Source organism: Rhinolophus hipposideros, assembly GCF_964194185.1.
Source record: "Rhinolophus hipposideros genome assembly, chromosome: X".
NCBI lineage: Eukaryota > Metazoa > Chordata > Mammalia > Chiroptera > Rhinolophidae > Rhinolophus > Rhinolophus hipposideros.
Genome location: NC_138046.1, coordinates 55,136,163 through 55,152,626, shown reverse-complemented (window position 1 = coordinate 55,152,626; position 16,464 = coordinate 55,136,163). Strand labels below are relative to the sequence as shown.

Below are 16,464 nucleotides of genomic sequence, written 5' to 3'. Positions count from 1 at the left end.
GGGCGTCTGTGCTCAGGCGCTCGGAAGATTGGCAGCCAACTCTGACCTTTGGGAGAGGCGGTAAGGAGGGGATTTTCGCTGGATGAGGAGAGAGGAGACTCCCACGCCCCCAGCCACCACCTTTTCGGGCCTGCGGGAGCAGTGTGACGTGGTTGGCCTGGGAGAGAGAGAAGACCCCTCCATCCCCAGCCCCCACCCTCTCTGGCTGGCCTGGGGCGGGGCAAGGGCAACCACAGAAGCACTCCCTAAGTTCAGCAGTAAGCGGCAGACGCAGCTCCTGGCTTTCAGCAGCTTAGAGATCTCCCGCCTGCCCCCTCCCACACACCCACGGAAGGAGGGCCATAAGACTCAAAAGTACTGGGCACAGGGCTGGTGGAGCTACTCTCAGCATGCATTTGTGCAGGAAAGGACAGAAACTGCACGGTCTCTTTGAAAAATGTCATCCAGACCCCTCAGCCCCTCGCATTTAAATCTACACTCCCAAATTCACTCTGGGCACCAGGTGACCAGCGCTGCCTGCGCAATAGGCAGGGAACTCTTTGGCACAGCGGAGGACAACCTGGAGATTACTTGGTGGGCTTAAGCCAAGATGGTGCTGCTTTCTGTTTTGCTTTGCTTGGTGTTCTTTTTTTTTTCCTGCTTGTTGTGATTTGCTTTGTTCTGCCTTTATTTCTTTGATATCTTTGCCTATGTTGAGTGGGGATTGTCGTTTGTATTTTACATGTGAATGTACTGGATTTGTTTTCTTTGTTGTTGTTGTTGTTGTACTTGGTAACTTGATTTGTGCTGAAACTGCCCTAACAGGGCCCAGCTTAAGAGGCACAAGATCCAACATATCCAGAAGCCAACTCTGGACCAAACCAGAGTACTACCGGGTTTGACCTACAAGTCACACACCCAGAGGGAATTCTCTGAAGGCACAAGAGCCCATAGAGGCCAAACCTCATTTAAGTGGCCAACCCTCACCCAGCAGAACACCCTGCGGTGGGCAGAGCCAAGTTTCACAACTAGACGGCCTAGGAGTTAAACCCACCTACTCACAAGCAAAAAGCAATTAAAGTTCTTCTTGAACAGGACAATATACTAAACAAACGAGCCACCTGTGGAGCACATGCAGAGAAGAACGAAGTAGTCCAAGTCAAATATAAAGGACACATACTACATAAGATAACCCAGCAAGAACTAAGAGCTCTAGGGGATCTTCCTAATACATCAAAGCAAACACAGAGAGTCAGTCAGAATGGGGAGACAAAGAAACATGTACCAAATAAAAGAATAGAAGAAACCTCCACAACTGGAACCAAATGAAGCAGAGGTAACCAACCTGTCAGAGACAGAGTTCAGAACACTGGTGATAAGAATGTTTAAGGAGCTTAGAGAAGACATAAAGAAGGATATAGAAATCATAAAGAACAACCAGTTAGAACTAAAAAAAGATGTAGAAATCTTAATGAACAACCAGCTAGAACTAAAGAACACAACTACCGAAATTAAGAACTCACTTGAAGGAATGACCAGCAGGTTAGATGAAGCAGAGGATCGGATCAGCAACTTAGAAGACAAGTTAGCAGAGATCACCCAAACTGAACAACAGAAAGAAAAAAGAATAAAAAACAATGAAGATGGGTTAAGAGACCTCTGGGATAACATCAAGCGCAAAAACATGCGCATCATAGGAATACCAGAAGGCGAAGAGAGGAAGCAAGGGATTGAGAACATATTTGAGGTAATAATGTCCTAAAACTTCCCTAACCTGATGAAGGAAACCAACATACAAGCCCAGGAAGTGCAGAGAGTTCCAACCAGGATAAACCCAAACAGGCCCACACCAAGACACATTATAGTTAAAATGGCAAAACTTAAAGACAAAGAGAGAATCTTAAGAGCAGCAAGATAAAGGCAGAAGGTTACGTAAATTTCACCCCAATACTGCAGAATACACGTTCTTCTCAAGTGCACATGGAACATTTTCCAAGATAGATCATATGTTAGGACACAAAACAAGCCTTGATAAATTTAAGAAAATTGAAATCATACCAATTGTCCTCTCTGACCACAATGCTATGAAATTAGACATGAACTACAGGGAAAAAAAACCAGTAAGACACACCAATTCATGGAGTCTGAATAACATGTTACTAAATAATGAATGGGTCAAGTAGCAGATCAAAGAAGAAATCAAACAATATCTCGAGACAAATGAGAATGAGAACACGACGACCCAAAATCTATGGGATGCTGCGAAAGCAGTCCTAAGAGGGAAGTTCATAGCACTGCAGGCCTACCTAAAGAAACAAGAAACATCACTAATTGACAGTTTATCTTCACACTTAAGGGATCTGGAAAAAGACCAGCAAAATAAGCCCAAAGGGAGCACAAGGAAGGAGATAATAAGGATCAGAGCAGAAATAAATGAAATAGAAACCAGAAAAACAATACAAAAGATCAATGAATCCAAGAGTTGGTTCTTAGAGAAGATAAACAAAATTGACAAACCTTTAGCCAGACTCATTAAAAAAAGGAGAGAGAGGACCCAAATTAATAAAATCAGAAATGAAAGAGGAGAAGTGACAACAGACATCACAGAAATACAAAAAATTTTAAGAAATTACTATGAGCAACTATATGCCAACAAATTTGACAATCTGGAAGAAATGGACAATTTTCCAGAGGCATACAACCTTCCAAGGCTAACTCAAGAAGAAACAGAAAGCCTGAACAGTCTGATTACCACCAGGGAAATTGAACCAATAATCAATAATCTCCCAACAAACAAAAGCCCTGGACCAGATGGCTTTACAGGTGAATTTTTCAAAATGTTCAAAAAAGAATTATCACCTATTCTCCTCAAGCTCTTCCAAAAAATCCAGAAGGAAGGAAGACTCCCAAACACTTTTTACGAAGCCACTATCACCCTGATCCCAAAAGCAGACAAAGACACCACAAAAAAAGAAAACTACAGGCCGATATCTCTAATGAACATAGATGCAAAAATTCTCAACAAAATATTAGCGAACAGAATTCAGCAGTACATTAAAAAGATCATACACCATGATCAAGTGGGATTCATCCCTGGTATGCAGGGGTGGTTCAACATCCGCAAATCAATTAGTGTGATACACCACATTAACAAAATGAAAAATAAAAATCACATGATCATATCAATAGATGCAGAAAAAGCATTTGATAAAATACAGCAATCTTTTATGATAAAAACCCTTAAGAAAGTGGGAATAGAGGGATCATATCTTAACATAATAAAGGCCATATATGAGAAACCCACAGCTAACATCATACTCAATGGGGAAAAGCTAAAACCATTCGCCCTAAGATCAGGAACAAGAGAAGGTTGCCCATTTTCTCCACTTCTATTCCACATAGTGCTGGAAGTTCTAGCCACAACAATCAGACAAGAGAAAGAAATAAAAGGCATCCAAATTGGTAAGGAGGACGTAAAATTATCACTATATGCATATGATATGATACTATATATAGAGAACCCTAAAGACTCCACCAAGAAACTATTAGAACTGATAGACGAATTTAGTAAAGTAGCAGGATATAAAATTAATATTCGGAAATCAGTTGCATTTGTATATACCAATGATAAAATATCAGAAGGAGAAATTGAAAAAACAATTGCATTTACAATTGCTCCAAAGACTATAAAATATCTGGGAATAAATCTAACCAAAGATGTAAAAGATCTGTACTCAGAAAATTATACGACACTGAAGAAAGAAATGAAGGAAGACATAAATAGATGGAAACACATTCCATGTTCATGGATAGGAAGAATTAATATAGTTAAAATGTCCATACTGCCTAAGGCAATATACATATTCAACGCAATTCCTATCAAACTACCAACGACGTTTTTCACAGAAATAGAACACATAATCCTGAAATTTATATGGGACCATAAAAGACCCCGGATAGCCTCAGCAATCTTGAGAAATAAGAACAAAGTGGGAGGTATAACGATACCTGATTTCAAACTATACTACAAGGCTACAGTAATCAAAACAGCATGGTACTGGCATAAAAAGAGACACATAGATCAATGGAACAGAATAGAGAGTCCAGAAGTAAATCCTTGCCTATGTGCCCATCTAATCTACGACAATGGAAGCAAGAATGTACGATGGGGTAAAGACAGTCTGTTCAATAAGTGCTGTTGGGAAACCTGGAGAGACACATGCAAGAAAATGAAGCTGGACCACCTCCTTACACCATATACAAAAATAAATTAAAAATGGCTTAAAGACTTAAATGTAAGATCTGAAACCATAAAATGTCTAGAAGAAAATATAGGAAGAAAATTCATGGACATTACGCGGAGTAAGATTTTCACTTATACATCCCCTCGCGCGGGGGAAGTAAGAGAAAAAATAAACATGTGGGAATACATCAAACTAAAATTTTTTTCACAGCAAAGGAAACCATCAATAAAACAAAAAGGGATCCTACTGAATGGGAAAAGATATTTGCCAATGATATATCTGATAAGGGATTAATATCACAAATCTATAAAAAACTTACTCAACTCAACTCCAAAAAAACAAACAACCCAATTAAAAAATGGGCAGAGGACTTGAGGAGACATTTTTTTAAAAAGGACATACAGAAGGCAAGAAGACATATGAAGAAATGCTCAACCTCACTAACCATCAGAGAAATGCAAATAAAAACCACAATGAGATACCACCTCACTCCAGTCAAAATGGCTATCATCAAAAAATCAACAAACAACAAATGCTGGCGTGGATGTGGAGAAAAGGGAACGCTAGTGCACTGTTGGTGGGATTGCAGATTAGTGCAGCCACTATGGAAAACAGTATGGAGGTATCCCAGGAATCTGAAAATGGAACTACCCTATGATCCAGTAATTTCACTCCTATGCATCTTCCCGGAGAAATCCAAAACTCCAATTCAAAAATCAGTATGCACTCGTATGTTTATTGCAGCACTTTACACAATAGGCAAGATATGGAAACAACCGAAATGCCCATCAGTAGATGACTGGATTAAGAAGCTGTGGTACATTTATACAATGGAGTATTACGCAGCCATAAAGAAGAAAGAAATCTTATCATTTGCAACAACATGGATGGATCTAGAGAACATTATGTTAAGTGAAATAAGTCAGAAAGAGAAAGACAAGTACCATATGATCTGACTTATATGCGGAATCTAAAGGAAAGAATATTTGAATGAACTAATCAGAGACAGCTTTGAGGACACAAAGAAAAAATCGAGAGTTGTTACATGGGAGGTGGGGGTGTTTGGGATAAGGGGAAAGGTGAAGGGATTAGGAAGCAGCTGGTAACCACAAGATGGCCTCAGGGTTTTTTGAAAATTAATTTGGGGAACTTATTCAGTAATGTTGTAAAGATTTTGTTGGGTATCCGATGGATGTGCATCCTATTTGGGAGACCACCTCAGAGATAATGTGGATGCCTGATCATGGCATTGTACACCAGAAGCTAAACATTAATGAATGCCAACTATAATTTTATATATATAATGTGATGGCTCGGTGTGAGGTCGGAGGAATAATGGATGGGGGGAGGGGGGTTTACAGTGTGAGGGATATAAATGATGAACTTCCAAGTATTACCTTGTCTTGTACACCTGAAATTAATAAATTAAAAAGAAAGAAAGAAAGAAAGAAAGAAAGAAAGAAAGAAAGAAAGAAAGAAAGAAAGAAAGAAAGAAAGAAAGAAAGAAAGAAAAAAGCGGCTTAAAAAAACAAACAAACAAAAAAAAAAAAACAAGCAACCCTATTGTAAAATGGGCAGAGGACCTGAAGACACATTTCTCCAAAGAAGACGTACAAATGGCAAATAGACATATTAAAAAATTCTGAACATCACTAATCACAGAAATGAAAATAAAAACCAAAATGAGATATCACCTCACCCCAGTCAGAATGGTATCATCAACAAGACAAATAGTAACAAGTGTTGGAGTGGAGAAAAAGGAACCCACATACACTGTTGGTGGTAATGCAGACTGGTGCAGCCGTTATGGAAGGCAATGTGCAGATTCCTCAAAAAATTACTAATAGAATTACCATATGACCCAGCAATCCCTCTCCTGGGTATCTACGCAAAAATCTGAAAACTTTTATACATAAAGACATGTGTGCTCCAATGTTCATTGCATCTTTGTTTATGGTGGCCAAGACATGGAAACCACCAAAACGTCCTTTGATGGATGAATGGATAAAGAAGTTGTGGTATATATACACAATGGAATACTGTTCAGCAGTAAGGAAAGACGGAATAGGACCATTTGTGTTAACCTGGATGGATCTTGAGATTATAATGCTAAGTGAAATAAGTCAGACAGAAAAAGTCGAGAACCATATGATTTCAATGTATGTGTTATATAAACCATAAACAACAAAAGAACAAGACAAACAAATGAGAAACAAAAACTCATAGAGACAGACAATAGTTTGTTGGTTACCAGAAGGTAAGGGGGAAGGAGGATGGGAGATGAGGGTAAGGGGGATGAAATATATGGTGATGGAAGGAGAACTGACTCTGGGTAGTGAACACACAATGTGATTTATAGATGATACAATACAGAATTGTACACCTGAAATCTGTGTAACTTGACTAACAATTGTCACCCCAATAAACTTTAATTGAAAAAAAAGTAAAAAACATTGATTTGTGCTTTTTATGAACAATCCATTCATATATTTGCATATTTTCTGTGAGACTGTTGGTCATTGGTCTTTTCTTTATGAATTCATAGGGGTTTGCTGTATATTAAGAAGCTTAGTAGGGCATAGTTTTAAGCATGAATATAAGACAGAAAAAGAAAAAAACAAACAAATCACTAATATCAAATCCAAATTACATGTATCCTCCAAATTGTTCATTGCAATATGAGACATTAAGATACCCCAGGTGTCTTTCCAAAATATATTTTTAAAAATTCTTTGCTTCCCTCCTCCATTGACAAATTATATTGAGAGCATCTCCAGCAAGGCAGACTCTAGGCTAAGGCCTGGGTTTACAGACTTCAAGGACAAAGACACATCTATAGATAGGTATTGATCTGCAACCAATAGAAGGTACCATGGGATTCTCATGATTCAATGGCTCCTCACTTCCTTCAACTATTGATTTACTCCTTTGTCTTCTATGTGTGGCACTAAGGAAACTGTGGTGAACAAGATTGAGTAAGGGGCTCTTCCTTAATGGAACTTACAGTCTAATTCGAACTCCCTCCTGCTACTCCTTGAAATGAAAGATCAAAAATTTTATATATTCAGGAAGAAAGAGCATATGCAATCATTAGGCAGGATGTAGGTGGTGAGAGAAAAGGAGGTGTCAGGAGAATAGCTGGTATCTTCCTTGAGCAGTGTGAGGGTAGTGTCCCTTTCCTTAGAGAGGGCAGTGGAAAAGGAGTCAGAGCCCAACCAACCTGATGCTTGACACTTGGCTGTGAGGCGACAGAGAGGGAGGATTGCATAACCTGCTGCAGGTCCTGAAAGCGAAATGTCCTCTTTGGGGGGCAACTGTGGGGACAGCAAAATGGAAAATGTTGAGTGAGAATAAAAGCTGTGTGGCAGAAAGATTTACTCTGGGCTCAGGGCAATGGATTGCTTCCTCAGGTTAAAGGTCTAGGTCTGCCCTCCTATAGAGGAGGGTCAGTGGTGAGACCTCCATTGGAGCCCCCTCCCACCTTCCTCCCCTCTGTGGCCCCATGAACAATGAAAAAAGAACTTGGGAAGGCCACCCATGAACATCCAAAGCAGTCTGACTTTAAACTTCCTTTCCTCTCTCAGCTTGCTTTCCTAACACTTCCTCTACCCACCTGACTTTTTGTGCGGAAGATAAGGTGGGTCAGGCCTAGAAGTGGCCCACAATGGGATAATGGGATAGTTTGGCATTTAATCCATTCTCATTTCAGTAGCTACTTAACTCTGTTTCACTTTAGGTGACTGTCATGCAGGGAGTCATGTGGGGTTTCTGGTCCGGCTCCCCACATAAGAAGGCAGGACATGGTGAAGCTAAAAAGGAACACCCACGGAGCAATAGACAGGGGAGTCACAACACTATATTCTCGCTGGAGGCTGGGTTGGAGACACAGCAAACAGGAGTCACACTGTCTGCAACCTGCTCTCCACTTCTCTGCAATCCGCAACCCGCACTCCGCCCTGCTAACTGCAATCCGTGCTTGCCAGCCCAGCCACCATCTTCTTGCTAGCCCCCATTTTCTGGTAGCGTAGCCACGGCAGTTATATCAGTGGCCAATTGGCTAACCGGCTACAGCTGACGGCCATCTACTACCGGAGCCAGCACCTTTCCACAAGAGGCAAAGAGCTTGGAAACTGCTGTCTGGGGCTCTGTCCCCACAGTGACAATAAGTAAGTACCTGACGTGGGGTGGGTCAGGGGTTGGTGGTAATACACAGCCACAAAGTTATTTGAGTGTTAATCCTCTTCCATGAGTACAGAATTATTTTCCTCATCCCCACACTCAGGCCCCTGCATATTTGGGTGTGAAAATATCGTGGGCATCAGGAAGGGAGGCAGGGCATAAGAGGGCCATGTACACAGGAGGATATTTTGGTATTCATATGTTTCTCTCTGTTCATTTGTGCTTTCTACATCCCACCTTTTTTTTTTTTTTTTAAATCCATTTTTTTTTTTTTTTAGATTTTGTTTTTTATTGGGGAAGGGGCACAGGACCTCACTGGGGAACAGTGTGTACCTCCAGGACTTTTTTTTCTCCAAGTCAAGTTGTTGTCCTTTCAGTCTTAGCCGTGGAGGGCGCAGCCCAGCCCCAGGTCCAGCTGTCGCCGCTAGCTGCAGGGGGCGCAGCCCACCATCCCCCGCGGGAGTCGAACCAGCAACCTTGTGGTTGAGAGGATGCGCTCCAACCACCGGAGCCATCCGGGAGCTCAGCGGCAGCTCAGCTCAAGGTGCCGTGCTCAATCCTAGCCGCAGGGGGTGCAGCCCACCATCCCTTGTGGGACTCAAGGAATCGAACTGGCAACCCTGTGGTTGAGAGCCCACTGGCCCACGTGGGAATCGAACCGGCAGCCTTTGGAGTCAGGAGCACGGAGCTCTAACTGCCTGAGCCACCGGGCCGGCCCCCGTATCCCACCTTTATCTTAGACTATTTCTGTGCAGGAAATTTGGTAGGCAATAGGGCGAGAGACTTAGAGGAGAGGAACAAGAAAATACTAAGGTGTTTAATACTGATAAACGTATCAGACCAGAGGAGCTTTCAAGACGCCCTGCCCCGCCCCTCCCCATTTCCTGTAGAAAATTGAGTACTTGGAGGTGCGGCTTGACGGGGCTTCTCTCATAGAGGGGACACACAGTTTTTGGAATAGGTTAGAATTCATCCTCCTGTCTCAGTCTCCAGCCTCTCTCTCAACATTCTTATTTCGGCCCCCTCCCCCAACCCAACCGTTTCGGCGGGTTTAGGGCTTAGGGTTTTGGTACTGTGAATGTGTAAAACGACACTTTGGTATCCGTCCGCCTCGTGAGGCTAGGACTAATTCACTGACACCACCGCCTGAAAGCCGCGTACACTGTAGTTCGGGGGGGGGGGAATGTAGGAGCTCCTAAAAGAGGGGAAATATTACCGACACCATTTAATGTAAGCCTGCTTCTCTCCGTCTAGCGCTGCTGTCTTTATATCCGGATTCCGCCCCTGCCCATTCCAATACCCAAAACAGCCAGGGTGGGCGGGGCGTAGCTCACCGACCGAGGGAGAAGTGGCACTCTGCAGAGCTTGGTATCAGTCCGCGTCCTTCAGGCCGGATCCCCTTAAACTACACTAGCTCCTCCCCCAGTCGATTTTGGGATTGGGAACGTGGCAAGGCAGAGTCTGCGGAGAAAAGGTAGCTGTTAATTTAGTCATTAGGAGCGGGTCCCTGTGGAGACCTGGGGACGGGAAGGAAAAGGGAATAGCAAAAAGTGACGATTGTTTGTAATTATGGCCCTTAATTTGATAAAGCAGGTATCTCGCCACAGGTGCCAGGCCAATCCCCAAACACAGTCGCCGCCATTGTCTCGTGTCCTTGTGTACATCTGACTGTCTACCCTTTTTCTATAGGGCACGGCACTCCTTGAGGCAATGAAATGAGAAAACTGCCCCTGATCAAAGCAGAGCAGGTCAGTGAGAAGGCGGGCGTCATTTGGGAGGGTGGATATGAGTATCAGAGATGAATGTGGGATACGTGACCTGGTCATGGGGTGCGCGGGCGGTGAGAGACCGACGGAGGTAAATTTGAGTGACACACAATGATAAATGTCTGTCTATTGCTAGCTTGATTTCCAGACCTTCACCCCACCTCCTACCATGTTTGGGAAGGAAAAGGAGTGCAATAGCAGCTTCTATGGGGGAAATGGCGGATTATATAGTAGGAGGAGGATCTGCTGCTCTCTGTGAGAACAATTGCCTGGGGAGCCCTAGGAGGGAGAGAGTGTAAAAGCTGGTTGTGTTTGATGATCAAGGCCCTGAATTATTAATAGAAAATGGTCTCATACCTTGGTTTAGAGTCTGGCCATTAATAACCAAGTCTCTCCCACTGTCTTTTCATTTGGTTTTTGGGTATGTAACTTGTGTATATGTGTAGGTCTGCTCCGAAGTTTTTAGTACTTCACGGCTCTGTAAGGGTTTGTAGGAGGCAGTGGACATCAAAGGGAGGGGATAAGAAGAAGAATATCAGCCTAATTTTTGTACAGTGGACACTGCTTGGAGGTGGTAGATGGCTAAGACTAGAGCAGGTAGGGTCTAGGGAAAACTCCAGATCTCCTTTACACCAGCTTTCCAAACAGTCCCCTTATACTCCCGTTGTACTGCAGAAAATAATAGGCTTTGGGAAGAGTAAGGAAACATAAGAACTTAGATGAAATTTGTAAATGATACTTTTCATTGATTTCCCAGCCAATTTCTATGGCTTGTCTGAGCGTTCCATCTGTACTGCCACAACCACTAACATGCAGGGATGTTTGAGTTGTCTCTGCAGGGGAATGGGCAGACTGTGGAAATGGAGCGGAGGAGATTGGAGATTGGGGTGAAAGGGAGGTAGAAAATTTTGGCCAACAGGTATCCATATCCAGAAGGGATCAGTGTCCTAGGTGCTGCTTTCTTTACCAAGGACTCAGTCTCCATTGTCTCCTGCATCTCTATTTATTTATTTATTTATTTTATTTTTTTTTAAATTTATTTATTTATTAGTTTCAGGTGTACAAAACAAGGTAATACTTAGACGTTCATCATCCATATCCCTCACACTGTGAACCCCCCTCCCCCCATCCACCATCCCTCCGACCCCACACCGAACCATCACATTATATATATAAAATTATAGTTGGCATTCATTAATGTCCAGCCTCTGGTGTCCAATGCCATGATCAGGTATCCACAGTATCCCTGAGGTGGTCTCCCAAACAGGACGCACTGCATCTCTATTTATCTCTCGGTTTGTGAATCTCTGTGTTCTCTAGTTCTGTTGAACTCTCAGTTGATGTGCAGGTTTATAAATGGTAACCCAACTTGAAGCGAGGAAATGATGAAGAAAAATGCCTGCCCTGTGTATGTTATGATTGGTGTGAAGGTAGAGGGATAGGGAATGATTGAAACTAGAGAATTATATCCCTTGCTGGTTTCCTAATCCCTGTTCTGTCCCCTGCTGATTTAGTTGGGTGTCTTCATAAGCATTGGGAGTATAGAAGAGTAATATCTGTTCTTCTCACTTTCCACTTGATTTTCCTATCTGTATGCTTCACCCTAGCCCAGTTTTGTAAGGAAATGGCAAGACAGTAACTGAAGAGAAAAATGTGGGCAGCAGGGAGGAAGAGGAGCATCCCTGAAGTGGGGCAATAGGGAGGTGGAGGAGGGAAACACTAGACAAACTATAAATATAGGGAACAGGGACCAAGATGTCTACCAAGAGATCAGTTTCCATAACCTCCTGTTTGTTTATTTGTTCATAGATCTGCCCTGTAGTTGTGCTATAGGGCTTGTCATCATTGGAAGCAAGGAAAGGAGGATCAGTGCAGGCTGCTATGGGTGTGGAGACTTCCTCAGTAATCCTATAGGATGAAGTAGTCAAGTTCTGCTTGGGTCCATTAGGAGTAAAGACCAAGTCTAGGGATTCCTCAGTCTCTTGCACTCCCATCCAGTTTTCGCATTCTCCACACTCCTGTTTTGTGTCTGGAAAGAAGATAAGTAGCACCTGCTGTTGTAAGGAATGTAAAATTAAGCGAGAGATTGCTAATTATGTACTTCTTCCACTTAGCACTGAATTTCCACACTCTCTTGTCTCTCTGTGATAATCAAAATGAGGAAAAAAAATGGAAGAGACTCAAAGCCCCATTTCCTTCCTCTACCCCTAGGTCCAACATCAGTGACAGATCTGGTGGCCTTGAAGTGGCTGAAGATCACTGCCCTCCACAGGGCTGTGCTCAGGCACACAGCCATCCTTCCCTTCCCCGAGTGACCTTCCTCTGCACGTTGTTTATATCATTGGCAGAGCCTGTAGTTGGAAAGGGGGCTGAGTGACTACTGGACTTTGTATGAAAACACCAAACTGGAACAGACCTTGGGCCAAGACTGTGATGGGGTGCAGTATATAAATTGACCTTGCTTTTAATTTGGTTCATTACTGGCTCCGAGGTTAAGGCAAAGGCAGAGGAGGGGCTGGAGCTGGCCTGAAAGCTGGAATCAGTGGCCCTGCCAACACTAGAACCAAGGCTAAGGTCCAGACCAAGGCACTGTCTGAGGGAGAACTGAAAATAGGACCAGTGACCCAGGCCAATGCTGGGGATGTAGCAGTGACGAGGACGCAAACAGTGACCTACACTGAGGCCATGGCTATGACAAGGGGAGTGAGCAAGATGGAAGCTAAGACTAAAACTAGAGTCATTGCTGAAACTAAGGCAAAACCTCTGGCAGAACCTGTTGTAGTGCCTCATAGCAATTCAAAGGCCATCCCTACATCAAGGGTCAGTTCTGTAACCAAGTGTGAAGTCAAGGCTGATGCTGGAAGTGAAACCAGTATCAGGTCCTTTGCCAAAGCTGATGATAAGGCCAGTATTGGATCTAGGCCCCAGAGAAGGAGAGAGGCCAGCATCAAGTTCAGTGCTGGGGACAGAGCTGATATTATAATCGAGTCTAGTGATGAGGATGAAGAAAATACCTGCTCCTGGTTTTGGACTGGAGAAGAGCCTAGTTTAGGGTCCTGGTTCTGGCCTGAGGAAGAGACACCTTATCAAGTCTATAAGCCTCCACCTAAGATCCAGGAAAAGCCCGAGCCCACACCCAAACCCGAACTTACTATAAAGCAAAAAGCAGCAGCATGGTCAAGGGCCAGGTATAGTGTCCTAGTCCCAATAGAGGGAGAGGAGCAATCCTTGCCTCCAGAAGGGAATTGGACTCTGGTTGAGACCTTGATTGAAACTCCTCTGGGGATTCGGCCTCTGACCAAGATCCCACCCTATAATGGGCCTTACTTCCAAACCTTAGCTGAGATCAAAGAACAGGTTAGGTATAGGGAAAAGTATGGGCCCAATCCAAAAGCCTGCCGCTGCAAATCACGTGTCTTTAGTTTAGAGCCTAAAGAGTTCGATAAATTAGTTGCCCTACTTAAGTTAACTAAGGATCCTTTCATTCACGAAATAGCTAAGATGATAATGGGAATCAGTCCTGCTTATCCATTTACCCAAGATATAATTCATGATGTAGGTATTACTGTCATGATTGAAAACTTGGTCAATAATCCCAACGTTAAAGAACACCCTAAAGCTTTAAATATGGTGGATGACAATTCTGAGTCTTCTGAAGAATCAAAAACAGGAGAGTCACACATACATCAGGTTTGTAAGGACATAATCACTTATCCTTTGAACTCCCCTGTGCAACTTGCTGGACTAAAATTGTTAGAGCATTTGAGTGTGAAATTTGAGGATCACCATACAATTGCCAATTATATTCCAGATTTCCTCACCTTGTTAAACAAGGGAAGTGTCAAAACCAAGTTTTATGTTTTAAAAGTATTTTTGCGCTTGTCTAAAAATCAAGCCAATACAAGAGAACTGATCAGTGCCAAAGTACTGTCATCATTGGTTGCACCTTTTAACAAGAATGAGTCAAAGGCCAATATTCTTAATATCATTGAAATATTTGAGAATATAAATTTCCAATTCAAAAAGAAGGTGAAGCTATTTACCAAGGAAGAGTTCACTAAATCTGAGCTTATTTCCATATTCCAGGAAGCAAAAGAGTTTAGTCAGAAACTCCAAGACTTAGCAGAGCACAGTGATCCTGAGGTGAGAGATAAAGTTACACGATTAATACTCAAACTCTGAATAACCGAATGTTCTCACAAAGCCTTGAACAATTTTTGGTGTTGTAATATGAAACCAATGCATATTGTAAGTTATTATATTTATGTCATCTGTTGATTGAAGGAGGCAATTTTATGGATACCTAATGGACTTGAGAGCTTGAATATTTGTTGATTTTTATTGTGCTATATAAATTGAGATAATTTTAGTATTTTTGTAATAACATGACCTGATAATGAAACTACTCATCCTGAGTAAGCCATTCTTCTGTGTTTTATATTGACATAAATGTATTCATTTGAGACTTCATTTACATGTTAATAAAGTTGCATGCTAAAACTGGTGGAAACGTTGTCCTAGTTCTTTAGTTGAAGTCTAATCAGAGGAATAAGCACAAACAACACAAAGATGATAAACAGCACTGTCTGTATGGAGTTACAAACAAAACAAATTCACATTGACAGATCCTTTAGTTTCATGTTCAAAGAGTAGAATCCCTCTGTTTACAAGAAAACATGACTATGCCACTAGTTGATATCCGGACAGATCTGGAGAAGGGGATGAAGACACAGGCTTAGGAAAAAGGGAACCCAGACACTTCCATTCCTATCTGAGTTCCAGAACTTGTGCTCAGCCTTTCATATAGGATATCTCATCAGGATATCTTAAACTTGTTAACCCCCAAGAGGATTCCTGGTTCTCACCCCCATTCAACAAAGCCACGTAAGTGTGTTTCTAAAACAACCCAGCCTCACTATGCCCTCAACATCCAGCTACCCCATCTAGAAGTACCAGGTTTACTGCTTCATCTGAGGCTCCCTCCCCTGATAGTCCTGGGCCTCAGAGGAGGGTCCTTCTGGAGACCAACTACAGAAACTGCTTCATGGATAGTCTCATTTGTCCTGCCTCAGTGACTTTACTCTCATCTTTGCTTTTGTTTGCTGACCAATTCTTTGACCTTGGTGATTTGCACCTGTCTTTGGTGGCAGCCCCTGTTTTTACCGACCCTTTTTGGTCAGAGTTCAGCTCTGGGAGACAGCCACAGGATACCAAAGTCCTTTAGAAGTGTGTGGTTAGGAAGAAATGAGTTCCCCTAATCCCACTGTCCTATCTACTTATTTGTACAGTTTACAGAGCTGAAGCTACATTGTCTATACTTCAGCTCTTCCTGTTTAGACTTCTGGCTGGGGGTTTAAGGCATAGAATGCCGGAGTGTAGATTGGGATCTGGGGTCACCTCTGCCTCTTCTAGCCTCTGCCGCTTTTACTGCCCAGAATTTGGAAATACATATATTAGGATCAGTGTACAAATACTGGACTTTCTGTTGAACTTTCTCTTTTAATGTTTTATGTATTAGGGGGAAGGCCTAAACTGAAAAATCTCAAAAAGGTGTCATGTACCCCTAGTTTCAGCAGCTATCCCTAGTTTAATTTCTATTAAGGTCAGAGCTGAACTTACATTTCATATATCTAGGAGTTAAAATGAAGGACAACTGGCCACACTTGTGCATTAAGGGTGAAAAAAAAAGCAGATAAGCTTTTTGCAACATGCAGTTGCAACTTTGATGATTTTCAAAGTTCTTTATAACTTGTTTTTTAATCCACAGAACTCCCATAGCCTGGAATTCTAGCTGTGGTTACTGCTTTCACAGTTTGGGACCTTCGAAATACATTATGTGTCTCAAATGCCCTATGGAGCACACAATCAGTTGATGGCTACAGAATTTTCCATCAGCTAAAGAGAAGGGTGAGTGTGGGATATGCAGGTCTTTGTATCAAAACAAGAAACTGATGGTCTCTTCTTGGGTCAGAATTATGGGAGACAGAGTCATTTTCCAAATTGTTCCTGGGGTGTGTTTGAAGTCAAAACTTCATCTCTTGTTTCATCTCCTTTCCTGGAAAAATAATTCAGGCAAGCCCATGTAGTATCAGGGCTGATCCAGATATTACTTGTCTTAAAATGTTGCTACCTGGGGGTAAAAATCAGTGTGGGTTTCTCATCTTTGCTGCCATGAAGTAAAGCAAGTAATCTTCCTCCAGCATAGCTGGACTATTAGCACCCACTGGCCTTTTACCATGCCCTTAATTTTAAAAGAGGAGCTTTCAGTGGGAATTAATCTATAAAATATCACCAAA

The 16,464-nt window shown here is 42.4% G+C and overlaps 2 protein-coding genes across 6 annotated transcripts in view; both read left to right on the top strand.

Annotated features, from left to right (window-relative positions):
• The first annotated feature begins 9,816 nt into the window (after positions 1-9,816).
• The window catches only part of LOC308495406 (G-protein coupled receptor-associated sorting protein 2-like), a 48,181-nt gene continuing 41,533 nt past the window's right edge, over positions 9,817-16,464 (top strand). For 4 of the 5 annotated variants that reach the window (XM_081043541.1, XM_081043544.1, XM_081043545.1 and 1 more), the window contains exons 1-3: positions 9,817-9,876; positions 10,092-10,150; positions 15,936-16,075. The gene's annotated coding sequence lies outside the window, so the exon portion shown is untranslated. The remainder of the gene's footprint in view (positions 9,877-10,091; positions 10,151-15,935; positions 16,076-16,464) is intronic. The other variant, XM_081043546.1, reaches the window with a different exon arrangement.
• ARMCX5 (armadillo repeat containing X-linked 5) lies at positions 9,828-14,675 on the top strand. The gene is made up of 3 exons (XM_081043570.1): positions 9,828-9,876; positions 10,092-10,150; positions 12,380-14,675. Exon 3 carries the CDS (start codon positions 12,854-12,856, stop codon positions 14,348-14,350), a length of 1,497 nt encoding a protein of 498 aa, XP_080899696.1. The 5' UTR covers positions 9,828-9,876; positions 10,092-10,150; positions 12,380-12,853; the 3' UTR covers positions 14,351-14,675.